This window comes from Manacus candei, unplaced genomic scaffold (assembly GCF_025592945.1).
Source record: "Manacus candei isolate 608988 ecotype Guabito, Panama unplaced genomic scaffold, ASM2559294v1 h1tg000047l, whole genome shotgun sequence".
Classification (NCBI taxonomy): domain Eukaryota; kingdom Metazoa; phylum Chordata; class Aves; order Passeriformes; family Pipridae; genus Manacus; species Manacus candei.
In genome coordinates, this window is record NW_026138095.1 from 8,727,936 (window position 1) to 8,747,123 (window position 19,188).

The 19,188-nt window shown below is 46.2% G+C and overlaps 2 protein-coding genes across 3 annotated transcripts in view; one reads left to right on the plus strand and one right to left on the minus strand.

Annotated features, from left to right (window-relative positions):
• Positions 1 to 11,026, minus strand: part of OGFOD3 (2-oxoglutarate and iron dependent oxygenase domain containing 3) — a 35,194-nt gene extending 24,168 nt beyond the window's left edge. Inside the window, exons 1-4 of the mRNA XM_051797552.1 lie at positions 10,875 to 11,026; positions 10,378 to 10,631; positions 6,115 to 6,190; positions 5,192 to 5,234 (exon numbers count right to left, since the gene is read on the minus strand). Of these exons, the coding sequence (XP_051653512.1) occupies positions 5,192 to 5,234; positions 6,115 to 6,190; positions 10,378 to 10,631; positions 10,875 to 10,981 (480 nt within the window). The 5' untranslated portion in view covers positions 10,982 to 11,026. The remainder of the gene's footprint in view (positions 1 to 5,191; positions 5,235 to 6,114; positions 6,191 to 10,377; positions 10,632 to 10,874) is intronic.
• Positions 11,027 to 11,051: 25 nt separating this feature from the next.
• HEXD (hexosaminidase D) lies at positions 11,052 to 19,165 on the plus strand. Of its 2 annotated transcripts, none has more exons than XM_051797530.1 (12): positions 11,052 to 11,319; positions 11,496 to 11,605; positions 11,722 to 11,809; positions 12,734 to 12,898; positions 13,934 to 14,117; positions 14,768 to 14,839; positions 15,563 to 15,758; positions 16,408 to 16,490; positions 17,290 to 17,368; positions 17,446 to 17,547; positions 18,057 to 18,146; positions 18,991 to 19,165. In XM_051797530.1, exons 1-12 carry the CDS (start codon positions 11,254 to 11,256, stop codon positions 19,157 to 19,159), a joined length of 1,404 nt encoding a protein of 467 aa, XP_051653490.1. In that variant the 5' UTR covers positions 11,052 to 11,253; the 3' UTR covers positions 19,160 to 19,165. The 2 variants fall into 2 exon arrangements, with proteins under 2 accessions (XP_051653490.1, XP_051653491.1); XM_051797531.1 differs by lacking the exon at positions 11,052 to 11,319 and adding an exon at positions 11,338 to 11,379.
• Positions 19,166 to 19,188: the final 23 nt, after the last annotated feature.

Here is a 19,188-nt window from a genome sequence, read left to right on the forward strand (position 1 = left end):
CAGGAAAACACTCATAGCAGTCCCTCAGAAAAATCTCTGCAGCCTCAATTGCTCTGAGCTCCAGAGTTGAATCAGGGGAACCCCACTGACATCTCCTTTTACAAGGGATAGTCTTATTTATAATAATTTTATTTACCCCTTGAAAAACACATCAAGTTTCAAGCTATTCAAGTGGACACAGCATGAGCTTTTCAGACCTCCCCTTCCCACAGCTGTCCAAAAGCTTCAGAGGACTGTTAAGAAAACAAGTAATCTCACACTCAGGCAAGAGCAGTTCTTGTAATAGGCTTTACTCAAGCTTCACAAGCAAAATACTTTTATTTATTGGTCCCTAGTTCTGTACAAAAATATAAGCCACAGCATGTGCAGCTTCGAAAATATGTTTGTGACTCTACTAAAGTAGATTAGAAGAAGTACCAAGACACAGTTGAAAAGATGAATTTAATTTCAAACCAGATTGCCTTTCTAACTCTTTCCACATCCTTTTCAAACTCACACATTTCTTCTCAGATGATTACAGTTAGGAAGATCCAAAATAACCAACTGAATCAATAAAAGACATCTCCAAGAACTGTAGGTATTTATAACTGAACAGGTAATAACTACAATATAAAGCCTAGAAAAGCCAGATGAAGACTGAAAAGGGAATCTGGAAAAGAAAGAACATTCTTTGGGGTTGTTTCCAACAGGGGGAAACAACTTAATGCCAAACAGGGACTTGTTTACAGGTGAGCCCAGAGCTATTGGTGTAACAGCTACCCGGGAAAGAAACCAAAACAGATTTATTTTGGCCTCTGCCATTTCAGAAAATTAAACATTTTCATCACAATTTCTGACACTGAGAAGCAAACCTTGGTTACTTCAAGCCCAGCTATCTGCCCAAAGGTCAGCCTGCAGTTCAGGTCAGTGTTCCCAGGCTGCAAGTTCTACAGAGATAGCAAACACATACCCACAACCCTATTTTGAGAGGCTGTTTGACAGAACTACCCCCATATCCTGATTTTCAGAACTTTCTATAGAAGGGAAATAAAATTTCCTCAAAAAAATAAAAAGCACAAATACATGTTCTTTCAAACCTTCAGTACTGTTAATCCCAGACTCTCTACCCTCTGCTAAAAGGATTCAAAAAGAACATTCAAGTACTCAGCACTTCTCAGCATATGGCAAAAAGGATCAATTTTCCCATCTTGGGAAGCATGACAGGCCCTCCCTTTGTTCCTCCCTAAAAGGGATTGCCAAGCATTAAATACCTATTCACATCTACACCAACTCCTCCAGCCATAAAAGGTTTTAAGCGATATTTCTAAAGAAAACAGCAGACACATTTCCCAAAGGAGAAGAATGCAAAAAACTTACTTCTACTTGTCTACAGAGGAGCTGGCAGCACTCAAAACCTTCCCCACTGCTGCTCTGGGAATGCTCACCCACTCCAGCTGAGAAGAAGGAAGAGCAGTGGAGGTTCTACCTGGCCACCAACTCCTGGGCAGCACAAACTTGGTGTCACTGCAGGGAGCCTTGCACAGACTCCCAAAACAATCCCACCTTTACATACCCTTCCCTACTTGAGACAGGAGTAGACAGACAAGAGGTATGGTCTTGGGGAAATGCCTCTTAATTAGGATTAATTAGGAGACACAAGTGTAACCAGTGTGATTTACACATCAGTCAGACTGCTGGAGGTACAGGTTATTGTGGAAGTTAAATGCAATATTTGGCTACTGAGCCCAGGACAACTTTACATCAGATACAGACTGGACACACCCAGCTCCTCTCCAGCTTTTTGGAGCTAAGCCCAGGCAATCACACCAGCACACAGCTGTGAGGGAAGTGAAAGACAGGCTGCCAAGTAGGTCTTTTGCTCCTCCCAAGTATGGGTTTCCTAAAGGGCTATCAGGAGGTTAACTGGGAAGGAAGAAAACTACACAGCCTGTAGAGGTATGAGATAGGACCTGCAGGGGCTTCATGTTCTCCTTGGAAAAGGCAGAGCTGGCAGCATTCTGAGGACCTCAGAGTTTGGCTGGGAGGGCTGAAAGCAGAGCAAGAAGGGGCACAGTCTGCAGAACCACTGTCCACGTGGGCTGGTGGGCTCACACCAGAACCCCTCATTTGGCATCACAGCTGCACAGGCTGTTTGCTTCCCCCAGAGATTAATCAATTAATTCTCCCTGCAGAGGGAGGGTAGATGGCCACTCCTGCCAGCCCTCTTGGAATGCAGGACACACACTGCTGAGTGGCTCATCCAGGCATTTCTTTTCTGGGGCTTCTAAATAAATGCCAAGAGGTGTGATGGGAACTGAGTGGCTTCACTTCCACCAGGGCATTGTTGTGATGGCAGCACCTCCAAGGAGGTGAAAGAACCAGTCAGGACTGGAGGGGTAACACAGGCAGGGGAGTGTGCAGGGAAAGAGTAGGCAGGGAAGAATTATAAAAATCAGAGGAGGTTAAAAAGGGAAATGTCATTATTGCTATGTAGAAGAAAAAAACTAAGCTGAGGCAAACATCAAGAGAACAATGGAATTCACGTTCTGTGAGTAAGGAACAGGGTATAAAACAACTGCAGGAGACAGATGCACAAGGGAGAGCAGCTTAGTGGTGGAGAAGATACTCCTGTTTGGATTCTGTTGGAAGTCAGACCAGAAGATTACCGTGGCCTCCTCCAGCCTCACTCTGTGTGTGTGTAAATAAAACTAAATCCAGGAAAAATTACGAAGGAAGATAAGGGAGTTCAGCATAACAACTGGGGCGTGACTCCTGGGAGGCCTCAATAATTCAGGTGTTTGTCAGGACTTTCTCAACATGGAACAGGAAAGAAGTTTTTGTGCTGTGCTTCAGCACTCCAGGGAAGGGCAGCCAACAAAGGGAGGAGAGAACTGACAGTCACACACTGCAAGTTTAGGTCTTTAAATTAATAAATGATATCCAGACACACAGACACAAACACACTTCTGTGAATTCAAAATACAGTAAGTATGACAGACCAAAAAAAACCCCAGATATTTTGATTAAAAAGGGGCTAAGAAGAAATCCAAGGGAATGAAAATGCAGCCTGCACCCCAGCAGAAATCTGTAGACATTTTATTTGGAATAGTGGAGAGATCAAAGTAGCTAAAGAAAGAATTAAAAATAATTAAACAGCAACAAGGTGTTATTTAAGGTGTTTTAAAAGAAAAAATATAGTCTTAGAACAACAGGCACAACTGGATAGAATTATCCATACACTCTAAATTAAAGCAACAAGCCAGACCTAATCCAAGTGGCTTGAAGCTTGAGAGCAGACAGGCAAAGTAGCTGGATGAAATAAGACTGGAAACATTTTGTATGCTATGTAGGTAAGAGATTGGAAAAGATGAAAGGCTCAAATGAAGAAAGACAGTTTCATCTAAACCCCATCAGTTCACACCCAGCAGGATCTAATGATACCTGAGAGCCAAGACAGCACTGTGGGGAAAAGATTCACTCCATGACCTGGACATAAGCTGGCACATTGGAAAAGAGAGAGGAAAATGGCAGAACAGGAGAAAGAGGTATAAAAGAAACCTGGTAAAGAGACTGTATATAAAGGCTTCTGCTGAACAAGATTCTTCTCTGTGAGGGTGGGGAGGCCCTGGCACAGGTTGCTCAGAAAAGCTGGGGCTGTCCCTGGATCCCTGGAAGTGTCCAAGGCCAGGTTGGATGGGGCTTGGAGCAACCTGGGCTAGTGGGAGGTGTCCCTGCCCATGGCAGGGGGTGGAACTGGATGGGCTTTAAGGCCCCTTCCAACCCAAACCATCCCATGATTCTATGATCTGCCAGAAACACTGGTCAGTTCCTGTGTTTAACATCTTTCAGTGTTTATCCACTATTTTGGGTAAGGCCTCAATGCAATACTACACAGTTTTGTTCTTGCACCTTCCCCTAAGGATTAACAGCACACAAGAACTTCCTCACACTTTCAGCTGCTGAGCCATGTGAGCAGGCTTGGCTCAGAGCCCAGACCTCTCCATGCACATCAGATTTCAGCAGATTTATTTTATTGCAGTGATAGCATCATCTTCCCCTCTCCCTCACTTCCCTCTTCTCTAAATAAAACCTCTCAATGATGCTTCCAACATAATGTAGATGATGGATTTATATCTGTCTGATGCTCTGGTTTGTTGTCCAGCAAAGCCAGCTCAGCAGCCCTGCCCAGCTCTGTGCTTTGGGGCAGAAGGTTTAACTCCCCCTCACATATTTTCCAAGCTTTCTCTGCCTCAGGCTCCCCAGTTCCCTGACCCCCAGCTGGACAACACTTTCTGTGGTCCAAATCCATGGGGCTATCTGAGTTATAACTTACCCCTGTAATCCCTCTTTGTGGAAGTGCAATGAAAAATCACATGTAGGGCCCCAAAAGCACAGGAGAGAAAACCCACTAATGCCAGGAGCCAAGGGGAGGGTCCCAACAGGCAAAGTGGCAGATCATGCAACCACAGAACTGGAAGAAATCCAAGGGATCCCAACAGAACTGAACACAGATTGTTAAATCTTTTAAACATATTGTTTGAGATGGGCAGCACTGCTTCAGTTTCTTGGTTTATGTTTTTTTGCAGGTCTTTCTCATCAGTCACAAGGACAACAAAGTCTTATTTTTCTTCACTGAAACCCTTCCTTTGTGCTAATACATGCCCTAATTCAGCAGAGGCCTAAAGAAGTGGCTGTGTTTGCAAATAGTCAAGAAACAGTTTCTGTTTGTACACAAAAGCATTCTGAGAACAAAAACAGGGTAAAGAAATTAAAATGAATGTGCTTGTTAAAGATAAGTGGGATTGTTTTCATTTTAAAGAATACTATTCCAAGGTTTACTTAAGACACTACATGGCTTTTTTGTCACTACACAAAACCAATCTTTACCTGCTGCTGTGAACCACTGTAATTTAGTTTCAGAAGTCAAACTATTGCAATTCTGCTACAGTAACTGTTTCCAGATGAAGAGAAAATCAGTTCAAGAGAGGTGCTAGAAATAACTAAACTGAATTCAAGGAAATGGCAACTGTATTGCACAAGTCAGGAGTTACACTGCTAACAGAGGTATTAATAGGAGATAACTTTCTAAACAAATTTTTTTCCAAGTTTGAACGGAAGGAAAAAATTCTCCATCTCCTCGACCCCCCAAAAATGCATTTATAATCTTGCCTTGGCAGTAAAAGAATGTAGAAAGTAACAGGACACTGCTCACCCCTCCATCAGATCCTCCCAAGGACAGTCCCCTCTCTGCTATTCTGCAGGCAAAACAATAATCTCAGATGAGAACTGAAGTCTGATTACTTTGTCCTTTAATCCTTATTTACAACATGTAACTCTTCAACTGAGTTAACAGAAGCTCCCAATTATTAGAAGTTGAATCTTGCAGCCTGTCATGAAAATGAAGTATTTCTTTTGCAGAACATTTCTGAGCTTGCAGCTCCCTCCCATAAATCCCCAAAATAACCCCAAAAACATTATCTTTTAAATACACTCTGGCCAAGTAAAGTTAAACATAAAAAACCCCAGATCTTTATTCTTGGAGGCAGTACAAATAAACCTGTACAATGCAGAAATCACAATCAGGAGCCCAACTGAATTGAATCACAGAGTGAACAAAGCACTCAGGAGCTGCACATCCCTTCAAGCACTACTGACACTCCCCACTTACTTGATTATCAAGTGGAAATCACACTCAGAGAGGCTGATAACTTTTCTAACTGCACAATTTGACCCCTACTATTTGATTAAAACACAGCACTTAGTGCTCACAGAGGACTACAAGGTCAGCACCAGTTCATAATTACCCAGAAAGACTCTGCTGAAAGGAGACTTCTGTGGTTTTGTTCTGCTTTTAAAGGCCAAATGAAACAGGAGGCAAATTGAAAATCCTTTAAAACTTATTTAATTCCTTTTCCTTTTTTTCAGTGAAGCACTCCTGCCCCTCAGAGACTCTGTGAGAGAACTGCCTTCACTACAGCAAAAATGCAGAATGGCTTTAAAACCCCCAAAATTTAGTGTTTTAACCAGTTTAACTCATCCTGCTTAAGCTACTGAGCTTTGTGCTGCACCTCAAAGACTAGCACAGTGTCATTACAGTAAGTGCTTGGAAAAGTTAAGAGTTAAAAGAAAAATTACCTACGGATTCTTTCAGCCTCTTCCCTTGTGATTATGGCATCGCTCACACCCCTTCCACACCTCCTAGGAGTGCACCCTGGAACACAAAGAGGAAGAAAAAAAGCCACTGAAACCACTTCAGCCACCTGCAGGGCAGGTTTTTGTAGGAGATTTTGCACACAAGTGTCTCGAAGCACAGAGCTTGGACAGATTTGATAAAACAGTCCCTTAAAATTCCTTGCTAAGAAATCCAACATTAAACTTTAAAAGCTCATGGGAATGAAAAGCCAGCAGTAAGAGTTCCAGGTGAAGAATAAATGAAAGTTCTTAAGGAATTAGAAGTCTGGTCCACAACAGTCTTCAGGCAAGAAGAAATAAGATCAATTCTGAGCCACCAGAGACTTTGGGATGTCACACTTGGCACTTTTCTGGGTAAGATCCACACAGAGATGTAATGCCACAGAAAAGCTGGGCTGAGAGTATTTTCTGCCACCTGCAATACATGTTCTGCTCCTGCACTGAGTGTCTCTTCATGGATTATTTGCTCCTCAGAACACAAAACTCCTGCAAAGAAATCAATCCATTCACCCATGCAGGTCAAAAGCAGCAGTCTGCTCTAATTAAAAGCAAATAATAAGTATGGCCAGGTTGACAGAAGGAGAAGTTTTGCCACAGCACAAGTGCTTTGTAGGAATTTCCACTCCATCTTGCTGGATATACCCCAGCCATGTCTCCTGTGGGCTGCAAGGGTAAGCTGCAGGTAGAGAAGAGCCAGGAAAGAGTAAATTCAAAGGATAATTTCAATACTCCAGGACAAACCTGGCTATTGGGAGTTTCCTTTCTACAACATTCTGCAAAACCTTCTGATTTCAGGAGAGATTTGTGCCATTTCCAGCTGCAAACATCAGCATAGATTTTATCCTTTTGGAAAGGCTGGCGCTGGAGAGTCCAAATTTGGCAAAACTACAGGGTTACCTCAGACAATTGTTACGTGTCTGGGGTCTCTGACAAAGAGATGGCAGTGGAGAAGGCAACAGCATAAGCTCTTCCAAATGGAGAAATTAAAAAAAAAAAAAAAATCCCAAGAAAAATACAGTCCAGCATAAAGTTGGTCAGGTACCAAGAGTAAGGCACAAACAGTGGGTGAATACTAAGGTAAAATCAGAACAGTCTGTTTGAAAACAATTTCAGCAGCCAGAAATGTGTCATCTTTGTCTCAGAGACCATGGCACATGGGAGCAATGAAGTGTTAAAAGCAGTCCCAGAGAACCTGCACTCAGCAGAAATTCAGATTAGTATCACAAGTACCCAGTAGCTTCCACAAATTTATGCCCAGTAGACACAAAATATCCACTTATCCAATAAGGCACCGTCAGCTTTGGATATCAGAGATGTATTTCTTCAATCAAGGTAAAGGAGGAACATACCAAAACATGTAAAACACAAGTAGTGCCTCTGGCCCCTGCTCCTGTTCAGCGCACAGAAACCACAATGTAACACAGGGCTTCAAGTGCCCAAACTGCAGCTTCATCTCCTACTAAATGGTGTTTAGCCAAGAACTGCTAAGACAGACATAATTCCAATGAGAAAAAAGACTCCATCAAGATGCTCCCCTAATGCACAGAACCCATGGTCTGGGTTGGAAGGGACTTAAAGATCATTTAGTTCCACCCTCCCTGCCATGGGAACAATCCAGCTCAAAGCAGGACAAGAGCAGGCAAAGCTTTATTGGCTGCCAGCCCTGTAACAGTCTCAGTGTCAGACCTTTTCCTCCACTTTCCTCACAGGCTTCTTCTGCTTTCCACATCCACTGACCTCATCTCTGGTAAAGCATCTTAATATTGTCTCCCACACAGGAGTTTCATCAGACACACCAGTAGCCACAGCAGTTTTAAGTAGTTAACCATGTCTCAAGGCAGCAGAAATGGCCAAGACCTGGCCACAGCCTCTGGAATCTAGATGAGACTCTGCTCACACAACACCCTTCCTTCTGCAAATACAATAATTTAAGTGCTTGGCCTCTGAGAAATAGCACATTTCATTTTGTATGGAGCATGTTTACAGGCAGGCAGTGCTATGGAAATAAAACCTGCTCTGCCACCAGCTACCACATCACTTGAAGCAAACTGGAAGCTCAGTTGCACCAGTTCAGTTGGAAGCAGGGGGCAGGTGCATAAATAAAAAGCTCATCTTAGCTGTGGAAACTTCCCAGCTGAGCATCAGACACCAAGTGACGAGAGGAATGTGCCTCCTTCTGACACAGAGCCCGCAGCTGTGGGGGTCAGGCCAGAGGAAAGGCTGGGAATGAGGAGCTACTGAGTGATAGAAACCTGTTTCCAAAGTGGCCAAAGCTCCAGAGCTGGATCCAGTTTGGCAATGACCACAACTGGCATTTTGTGCCTCGCTCCGCTGTCGGTAACACAGCGAGCTCGGCGCTGTCCCAGCTCATCATCCCCCTCGCGTGGGGAAAAAGCCAAGTGCAGGGCTCATTAGCACAGCACGCCTTCAATTAACCAATTAACAGCTGCTCCCGCGTTTCCAACACCGCTGATCTCCTCCTGAACGCACAGGGCAACACACGTAAAACATCTACTAAAAAGGCAAATCAATCCCATACATTGAGAAACAGCGGCAAGCAAACATCTAGTTAGAAAATCAAAATACAAACACAAGGTGCGTCCCCTTTGTCCCTCCTGGGTTGATCAGCAAGTCAATCGTCCTCAGAAAGCCAAGAGGTCACACCTCACCCTGCAATCAGCACTTGCTGATGCTCCACGGGACATCCCCGAGAATGGAGAACACATTCATTCCTATCCCTGAAGTTCCCGCCTTCCTTAAGATAGAAAGAATAACTGATGGGGTGGCCAAGACCACAAGTCCACAGCTCAGAATTCCTCTTGCAAACCAGGGAAGGGAAAGATAACAGTTGTGTTGGTTTTGGGGGTTTCTTTTGATAAGCAAAAGCCCCAGTAAGAGAACACAGAGAGTTTGAGCCATAAGCAAATCTGTGGCAACACCAGCTGCAGTTTTCTCTGGCCTTGCACTATGAAATAAAGCCAGCAGCAGTTTCTCCTCATAGTAATTATGCCAAGTTAACACAGAACATGTGTTTTCAGGTGCTCTATCAAAAAAAATCCCCCCACTAAGGAAGATTCCTTGCTGGTGGCTTCCTGACAGCTCTTCATCAGAGAAGATGAAAATCTTCCATTTTTCTTGAAGAACCCATATCAACGCTCCAAAGAAATAAGTGCCAAGGAAAACAAATGCCAATTTCACAAAAAAACAGGCTCAGCTGAAGGACATAAAGGCAGAGAAGTGCTCTGCAGGCAGCATCAAAAGATATCAGCACGTGCACATCTCAAAACAAGCGTGTCACAAACTGGCACCTGTGAAACTACCACATGTTGGTGACAGACAATGCCCTAAACAAGTTCCATTCCATACCCTGTATGGTATGGACCAGCAACAAACTCACTCCCAAAGCCTACTTCAGGAATCAACAGAGTATGAAAAGAAATTGGAAGCAGGCTCAGCGAAAGGTTTATTTCACAGAGGCCAAGCAAAGCAGTGTCAGAAGAGAATTACACAGGAATTGACAGAGTAACCTCTCGGAACAACTTCTGGGCTGGCCCAAGGGGCACCAGCGTTTGGGGCTTTAAGCGACACTCAGTGACCAGGAGTTTGCTGGAAACACGGGAGTTTTGCAGCACAAGTTTGGTTTTGTGATAAATAAATAACTGTGATTCGTGAAACAAATGGGTGATTATATCAAAATAAAACAAACAGACTGTAAAACTTAATTACACCCCCATAAAGAAATAAAACAGACCCTCACAAGGTCAAGAGGCCTAAACCCTCCTTACTATCCTAAGAATAAAATACAGTAGAACTTTAAATCTTCAGGTGCCTGTTTGTCCTAGGATGCATGAATTATGACTGGTTGTAGAGATAACCCTTTAGCTTTAGCTGTAAGAAAACCCATCTATTAAATACTTAGCAAAAACCTGTAGAATGTATATGTATATGTATATGTATATGTATATGATATAATTAATATACATGAAGTAGCTAAGATAAATACTAAATGTACCCTGCAGTAGAGGTGTGCAGATTTGGGAAACTGGTCCCATTTCTGTCACCCAGCCGGCTGCTTGCTTTTACCATATAATAAACTATTATTCGAAACTTACAGAAACTCGAGACTTTGTTTATCACAGTTTCACAGACTCGGCTGTTATGGCCCTCTGAACAGTCACCCCACGTGGGCCAAGCCTGCCCGAATACCTTCAAACCGCCTGTGGCTGTCGTAGTCCTCCGAGCAGGGGATCTCCACGAACTTGTCCCGCAGGCTGTCGCTGCGATGTGCCAGCACCTCGGTGACCCCATCCTGGAGGATCCCATCCCCGGAGATCCCACCCTGGGCGAGCAGGCGGCTCCAGAGCACGAGGCCGCCGACGGCCGCGGTGAAGAGGAGGAGCAGGATCGCTGCCTTGGCCCGCCACCCCCGCGGGTCCTGCCGGGACCGGCCCTTCCTGGCGCTGCGGGGAGCACAGCAGGGCCCGTGAGCGACGGACGGGCCGAGCGGGACCGGCCCATACCGGGGAGCCCCGCCCGGCCTTGGTTTTGAGCACAAACACACACATATATTTACAAACACCCGCGATCCCACCCCGCCTCCCACCGCAGCTCCCCCGGAGCCGCGGTCCCACGGCCGGGCCTGGGCACTGCTGCCTCGGGGCAGCGGGCGGGAGGTGCGGCCCAGGGCCCCCCTGTGCCGGTACCTGCTGTGCCGGCGGCCCCCGCGGCCCGTCCCTGTTCCCGTCGCCGGTCCCGGCCCGGTCCCGGCGCTCTCGGGGCCGCGGGGCAGCGCCCGGCGCTGCGGGGCCATCGCGCCTCCTCCGCGGCGAGCGATGCGCTCGGCGCGCTTCACCCTGGCCTGGCCTGCCTGGGGAGCGCGCTCGGCCGGGCGGGAGGATCCAGCCCAGGGCCGGGGGCGGCGGAGGGGCGGCAGCGGGACAGCGGGAAACCGGGACAGCGGGACACGGGGACAGCGGGACGCGGCCTGGCAGCGCCGGGACAGCGGGGCCGGGGCGGCGGGGCGCGGGCCGGCAGTGTGTGCGGGGCACGGCGGCGGCAGGCCAAAGCAATCGAGGCCGGAGCATGCGGCGGCGCCTGGTGCACCTGGACCTGAAGGGCGCCGCGCCCCGCGCGCCGTACCTGGAACAGGTGAGGGAGGGACCCGGGGCAGGATCTACCAGGCACAGGTGAGGAATATGCCTGGCGCAGGTAAGGGGTGTCCCTGGGGCGGGTGGGGAACATACTTGGCGCAGGTGAGGAGGGGAGGGGGACAACAGGACTCATCCCGGCCCGGCCGCTCCCCCGCTGTCCCCTCCCTCCCGCAGGTGCTGCCGCTGTTCCGTGCCCTCGGTGCCACCGGGCTGCTGCTGGAATATGAGGACACCTTCCCGTATACGGGGCCGCTGGAGCCGCTGCGGGCACCGCACGCCTACAGGTACAGCCACGTACCCACAGGCACTGCCACACAGCCGCGGGCACTGCCAGGTACCCACAGGTACCACCTGCCCGGTACCCCCCGGTGCCCTGGGGCACTGACGTGTCTCTCCCCAGCCCCGCGGAGCTCCGGGCTGTGCTGAGTCGGGCGCGGGCGCAGGGCCTGGACGTGGTGCCGCTGGTGCAGAGCTTCGGGCACATGGAGGTGAGCGGGGCAGGGCTGGGATGGGGAGCAGAGCGGGTGTGCTGAGCCGGCACTGCCGGGGGGCAAGGAGGACAGTGGGATCCTGGGGTGCGTTAGGGAGCATTGCCAGCAGGTCAGGGAGTGATCCTGCCCCCTCTGCTCAGCCCTGGGAGGCACATCGGCAGTGCTGTGTCCAGTGCTGGGATCCTCGGGATAAGAGAGACACGGAGCAGCTGGAGCAGGTCCAGGGGAGGCTGCAGAGATGCTGAAGGGATGGAGCATGTCTGTGACAAGGGAAAGCTGAGGGAGCTGGGGCTGTTCAGCCTCCAGAGGAGACACTGAGAGGAGACCTCCCCAGTGTGTGTCAGGGTCTGCAGGGAGGGGGCAGAGCATGGACTGGGCTCTGCTCGGGGGGGCCCAACAATGGGACAAGAGGAACGGGCAGGAAACAATGCCCAGGAAGCTGCACCTGAACATGGGGAAGAACTTCTTCCCTGTGCAGTGACCCAGCACTGAACAGATTGACCAGAGAGGGTGTGGAGTCTCCCTCACTGGAGATATTCAGAAACCATCTGGATACAATCCTGTGCTGTGTGCTCTGGGATGACCCTGCTCGAGTAGGGAGGTGGGACCAGATGACCCACTGTGGTCCCTTCCAGCTATGATGTGATTCTGTGTTGGGAAATTTCTGATGTAAATCCTGATGTTGCCATTATCCAGCTGTGCCAGCTGCAGGATTTGGCATCAGGGTCACACTGCACCATTTCCTTCACCCAGAGACCCCCCAGCACCATGGGGCACAGCCGTGTCCCCCCAGCCTGTCCCTGGTGTTCATTCACAGGCACACCCAGTTTTAGCAGGACCTGCTCTCAGAGCCCTGGTGCCAGGGAACACTGCTGTGCCCTCGTTCTGTGGCTGCTCCCCAGGCTCTCCTTTCCCTTGCAGTTTGTGCTGAAGCACAGGGAGTTCGCTCATCTGCGGGAGGTGCCGGCGCTGCCCAACGCCCTGAACCCACACAAGGAGGAGTCTCTGGCGCTGGTCAAGGCCATGATTGACCAGGTCATGGCCCTGCACGAGGGCCTGGAATGGCTCCACATCGGATGTGATGAGGTGGGACTTCTCTTGAGCCTGGAATGTTTTTCCTTTGAGGAGGATGGTAAGGGCTGAGACCCCGTATGGGCCATTCACTTAAGAGCTGGACTCGATGATCCTCATGGGCCCCTTCCAACTCAGAATATTCTGTGATTCTGTGACTCTGCATTTCAGTTTGGGTGGGATTTTGGGGACAGAAAACACAACTCAGGCCAGTGTAGAAAAGTCTTTTTGACACTAAATAATTCCAGAAGCACAGGATGTCATTTCTATTGGTCTGAGTGTAATATCAAAGTATTGAAAGCAGCTTCTTAAATCTAACTCAGCACTTGGGTTTAGGTCAAATGAGTATTTAAAGTGAGATTAAAGTGAGATTATCCATTGGAGCTGTTCATTACAAATGATATGAGTTTTATGTAAGATGTTGTCTCGTTGTTCTGGCCAAGTTACTCAAAATAAGCCTTTTTGTGGTGGGAAATGGGGGGTTTTTTTGTCTTGGGATTTTTATAAAGCAAAAAGCTATTTACGTAGAATAAATGTGTTGTGGGTAAAACCTGCTCTAAACCAACAAAGGGTTTAAATGCATATCCAGCTTAACAGGCCTGAATCCACTCTCTGCATGGACCAAGTATGGGGGGCTGCACTTGGACATGCCCCCAAGTTGCTTTTAGACTCATACAGATGATCTCCTTCCCTGAGACAGGAACCTCGTTTTATATAACTCAGGACCTGATGTATTGCCAGATTTAAAGGTAATAAATGTGGTGAGAGCTGCTCCTAAGAACAAACCTTCCAAAGGCAAATACAGCATTTAAATATTTTAGTTTCTATAGGAAAATTCCCTTATGATCACACATAGTCATGGCCACAGTCTCCTGCAGACTGATAGAAATGCTTGCAGTGTCTTCAGCACTGAGAGGTGCTTTTGAATATGTCCCTCAGGGTGTCCCATCTAGGCAAAAGGTTTGGAATATTGTATGACTTAATGATACTGTGTCAAACTCATTTTCTTTTTCTCTATAAGCAGTCAGGATTCTTTGCCTGATGTTTCAGGTCTACTACCTCGGGGAAGGAGAGGAGTCAAAGCAGTGGCTGCAGCAGCCAGACAACACCCCAGAGAAGCTGTGCTTGGCCCACATAAAGGCAGTTGCCAGTTGTGTGGCCTCATCTTACCCCAGGGTGACTCCCATCGTGTGGGACGACATGCTCAGGGGGATGAGTGAGGAAACACTGGCAGGTGTGTGACCAGGGATGGGCTGAGGCATGTTTTGTGTCATACCAAAAGGTTTATACAGCTAGTTAAAACAGATCTGCTGGCACTGAAAATAATGAAAACAAGAAGAGTTGAGATATATATATATATATATATGTTTGACCAGAGAATAGAAACTCAGTCCTTGGCTGTCACAGACTTTCTGTGTGACTGTGGGCCAGTCTGAACACATACACTTAAACAAAATGCTCATCCTGCAGTGGTTGCCATCAATTCTACTTTCTCAACACATTCAAATAAAACAGCCTGTGGTCCAAGTCTAAATCTCTGTGCCTCTCACCACCTTCTAATGTTTGTTGTTGCTCTGTGCAGCACCTGGTCCCAGTGGTGCAAACACACAGAGAAGCTGCAGCCCTGTGAACACCTCTGTGATCAGGGTGCACACCATGAGGACTCAGACACTGAATTGTGGGGTAGCTCCAAGACCTTGACATCATGAGTCTTGTCTGTTGAAAAATATGAAACCACTGCTAAAATTTGAGTAGTCTGAGCACAGATGGAGTTCCAGCATTTTCAGAGCTACCTTACACGTGCTACTGCACCAATAATCTGTACTTAGTTCTCACTTTTACCTGGCTGTTTTCCATTACTTAGGAGAGCTCTGTTCCTTCCAGACTCCGGGGTCCCACAGCTGGTGCAGCCCATGATCTGGGACTATGCAGCCGACCTGGATGTGGAGGGCAAAGGTTTGTGCTTCTCTGCTGAGCTGTGTAGAAGCAAAGAGCTGTTTAAGCAAAATAGCCAAAGCAAGACTGTGTCACTAAAACATACCTTAGTTGGACACCAAGCAATTCTATTTTTTTTTTAAATTCCTTTTTGTTGCTTTAATGGCATAAACACAGCTCGTTTGATTTCACATAAGAGTTGCTATTACTAATTTTCTTTTACTATTTATGTTTCTCCTATGAAGGACTTGCATTGTCTGCTGCTTAATTCTTTTCAACACTGATGGGGCATTGAGAGGTTTTTCACAAGCACTGTTACATCAACTCTCCTCACACTGATACCAGTGGGAGCCAATAGCCCTGTATTGAGCAGCTCTGCAAAAGAAGCTTCAAGGCTTCAGACATCTGCAGAATTCAAAGGGAAACTCCAGTCAGGCATTTAACACGCATGAAAATGTTTCTTTGTTGGAAAAAGAATCAGCTGTCAGATGTTGGGCAGGCTTGTTACATGCCCAGGGTTCTTTTAGCACTGTAACAATCCAAGGGAATGCTATACAGTTCACTGGGCACATGAAAACAGGAGGGCAGCCACCAAAAAGGCTCTTCAGAGAAGGTGTCTGATGTCCCATCCTTGGGACCTCATCAACCTGTTGGAACTGGACCTTGGTTCCTCCTCAGCATTTCAGCCAGGGCTGAAAATGGAGAAGGCTCATGCTGTGAGTGTCCCTCTGTGTCTCATTGCAGTGCAGCTCGTAGAGAAGTATCAGAGATGTGGCTTCTCCAAGGTGTGGTTTGCAAGTGCCTTTAAAGGAGCCACAGGAGCGAATCAGTCCCTCACACTTATTGGGCACCACCTGAAGAACCACCTGGAGTGGCTGGAAGTGGCCAGCAGGACCCCCCCTGATGTCCTTGAAGGTATCGCCCTGACTGGCTGGCAGAGGTGAGGAACAGCCTTTGAAATGGTTCCAGGGATAACACGGAGGCAAACTTCCACCCCAGAACTCCCTAAGAGGTACAGGGAGGCTGGGGAGCTGGAAGGGAGCTCTGCAACCCTGCAATCCTTCCTGCCAGTCACTGCTGAGCCTCAGAGATCCACTCAGGTGGTACAGCACTTAACCAGCAGGAGCAATTGTTTTGGAGACACCACCACCAGCAGATTGGGTTTGAAAGCTTGAATGTACTTTGTGCCACCTAAACTACTTATAGAGAACACAGTTCATGCATGGTGGATGTATCTGAATGTCTGATGGGAACTCAAACAGAATGAAGTTGCATAAGAGAGAAGAACTTGTTCATATAAAGAAGGACTAAAAGGTTTTTATGCAAGTCAGGAGGTCTAAGGGAATACCAGAGAGCTGAATTCCAATTTCTCTCTCTGATTTGCCTTGAGAAAGTAATTTCATTTTTATCTGTTCTTATTAGTAAGACAGAAATACTTTGTTTTTCAGGGATAGAAGGTCCCTTCTCTGAGACAGAAACTGATGTTTCTAAAGCTCTTTAATTTTAATGATTGAAATATTAAAGCTTCCCATTTATTTAGTATGTTCTGCCAGTAAACTGTCTAATTAATGGATTTTTTTTTTACCTAGGTATGATCACTTCTCTGTTTTGTGTGAGCTTCTCCCAGTGGCAATTCCATCCCTGGCTGTGTGTCTGCAGGCACTAAAGAATGGTACAATGACAACTTTATTCTCTCTCAGCTAATGCCTTGCACAAGAGGGAACTGCCCTTGCCCTAAGGTTGGCACAGGCTTATTATATTTTGAGGTGGTTTGACTATCTGCTCATGGTCTGAATTATGAACAGTAAATTACAGTTTGCAGTATGGCAGCAGAGAAGCCTCTTGGCCTAAGTATTTAAAAATAGCCATTGGATACTCATCATTTATTATGTTCTAACCCACAAATGATGAAAAACTTCATGTTTATACTAAAAAATAAATTAAAGAAGCAGAATTGCTTTTTAAACTGATTTGAAACAATACTGACATATAAATTAGATTCATTTAGTTTAGATTTAGATCTTGCTTAAGTATAAAAGTTGCATTGACTAATCAATTTTCTTAAAATGGATGTAGGAAGGACACTGCCAGGTAAAATACTTCCTGTAGTTCTAGTTTCTTTACAGGCAGTTGTCAACAGAAAGGGATTTTTTTTGTCTTCCTGCATTTCTTATTTTCAAAATAAAGCCCCACAGGTTACTGATTTTTAACTCAGGCACTACAAATATTCAGCATCCTGAATGGGAGGCTCAGAGCTGGGAAGTGCTTTACCAGAAAACTCTGTGAAAGACCATGTGCTCCACTTCCCACCCACAAGTGTTTTTTCCTTCTTCTATTCTCATTTTACCTTTTACAAAATCTCCATCCAGGAAGAACTGCTGAGCCAGTGCAGAGTACTCCAGAAAAACCCTCTTGTATGACCATTCTGGTTCCTTAGGCTCCTTTTGCTTATTGCCACTGTCTTCTGCCAGGTGGCTACTCTGAAAAGGTTAAAGAAAATGTGGAAAAGCTCCTGGGAATGCCTAACCTGGAGATTGATACTTACATGAGGTAAAATCCCAGCTGGAGAATTCGGGTGCTTCTCGTTGCGTGGTAAGCTCAGAAACTAATGGATCCTCTTTGTCCAGCACAAGTCTGGGCACCTTTCCTGGGAGCAACATCCTCACCCTTGTGACACAAGTGAGCTTCTACCTCAAGTCATCAGTGGATGAACTTCTGGAAAGGAACAGGTAATGAGATTTATGTTGATTCCCTGCTGGCTGCCTCAGTGTTGGAGCTGCATCACCTCCAAGTGGGGCACAATTCCAGCAAAGTGATTTAAACATCCAGCTCTGCACTTCAGGCATCATTGGCACCTCAGCAGAACATAATATTTAGCTGAAAATTTAAAATATTTCAGCAGAATTCCTAAATACTATGTGCTGCCTTATTTCAAGCATCTGGTTCTTTCCTGAGTTACATTTTACTGCTATTTAAAGTTAAAATGAAATTTTTGAATGGTGCAGTTACAAAAAAAGGAGCTCGAAATGAAACTTAAACTGCAGCAGATGATCAGTTTTTATCATCTGCCAAGAACAGTCTTTTACAAGCTAATTCCAAGGATATACAGACTTAAATAAACTTACTCCTTAAGCATTATCTCTGCTAAAGTCTATAGTCTTATTACCTCTCTGTCATCCTACAAACACAGATGTCACTGCTCTTTTCAAACTCTGCTCCTATTAACATCCATTTTCAGGTATGTCACAGGCTGGTTCAGCCCCTACCACAGGAAAAGGAAGATTATTCATCCTATAATAATGCACCTCTTCCAGCCAGATGCAGTCAGGTAACACCTCTTGTTTTGCATCACATGGGAAATAGTCTGTCATATTTTGGGCACTCAATTACAAGTTTTGAATCCTTGCCTCTTTCTGTAATTATCTCAGAGGCATCAGTGGGAATCAAACAATATCAAGTATTCATAATATGGTTTTAAACAGAAAATGTTGGGGTTGGATTTAGATGATCAAAGTTCCCTTCCAACTCAAACCATTCTATGATTCTAGTTTTATGTTTGCCTGCCTTCTGTTGAATAAGTTCTTTGAATACAAGTACAAAACTAGTCTCCAAAAACCTCTCCCTTGTCTACTCCTGTGCACCTCACTGCACTGGTTGGCCTTGGTGTAGGATTTCACCATGGACCAGCTTCCAGACAGGGATTGGAATAAATCCAGACCCTTTTCCCAGCTCCCTGTCACCATGTGCTGTTCAGAACTTGTCCTACACATTTTGCCAGTTCATGCTGATTTTTTTTTTTTGCTGTGATAAGGTGAATATCCAACTGCATCTACTCTTTCTGATAAAACCCAGAATTAAATTCCCAACAAGTCTCACAGCAGGTTTCAGTTACACTTAAAATGTGTATAGTGGTTTTCTGAGCTCACATCTCAGTACTTTAAAAGTCATTGCATGAGAAAAGTGCCAGGATTATTGGTACTTAAACAGAAACAGCATCAACCTTTTGCCATCTGAACAAAATCAAGTCCTTTGGGCTCTTGTAATAGATGCTTCTTTTCCTGTTAAGTCATTTTAAGGACAGCACTCCCTTCCTAAGGCCAGTAAGCCAGCCCTCCCCTGAGGCAGAGCTCACCTGCAAATGTCATTGTTCCTCCCTTCTCCTTTCTGCTCAGTCTCCTCTCCAAGTGGAATGCTGTGGTGCAAGACCTCCAAGCAGCCATGGAGCAAGTTTTCCACCAGTGTGCTATAGAGGAGTGGATGGAGGAGAACGTCCACCCCAGCCTACAGAAGCTGCAGCAAGTGGTGGATGATTTAGATGAAGCAATAAAAGCACAAAATTAGGGGCACTTCAATTAGTCTGTCTCATTCCA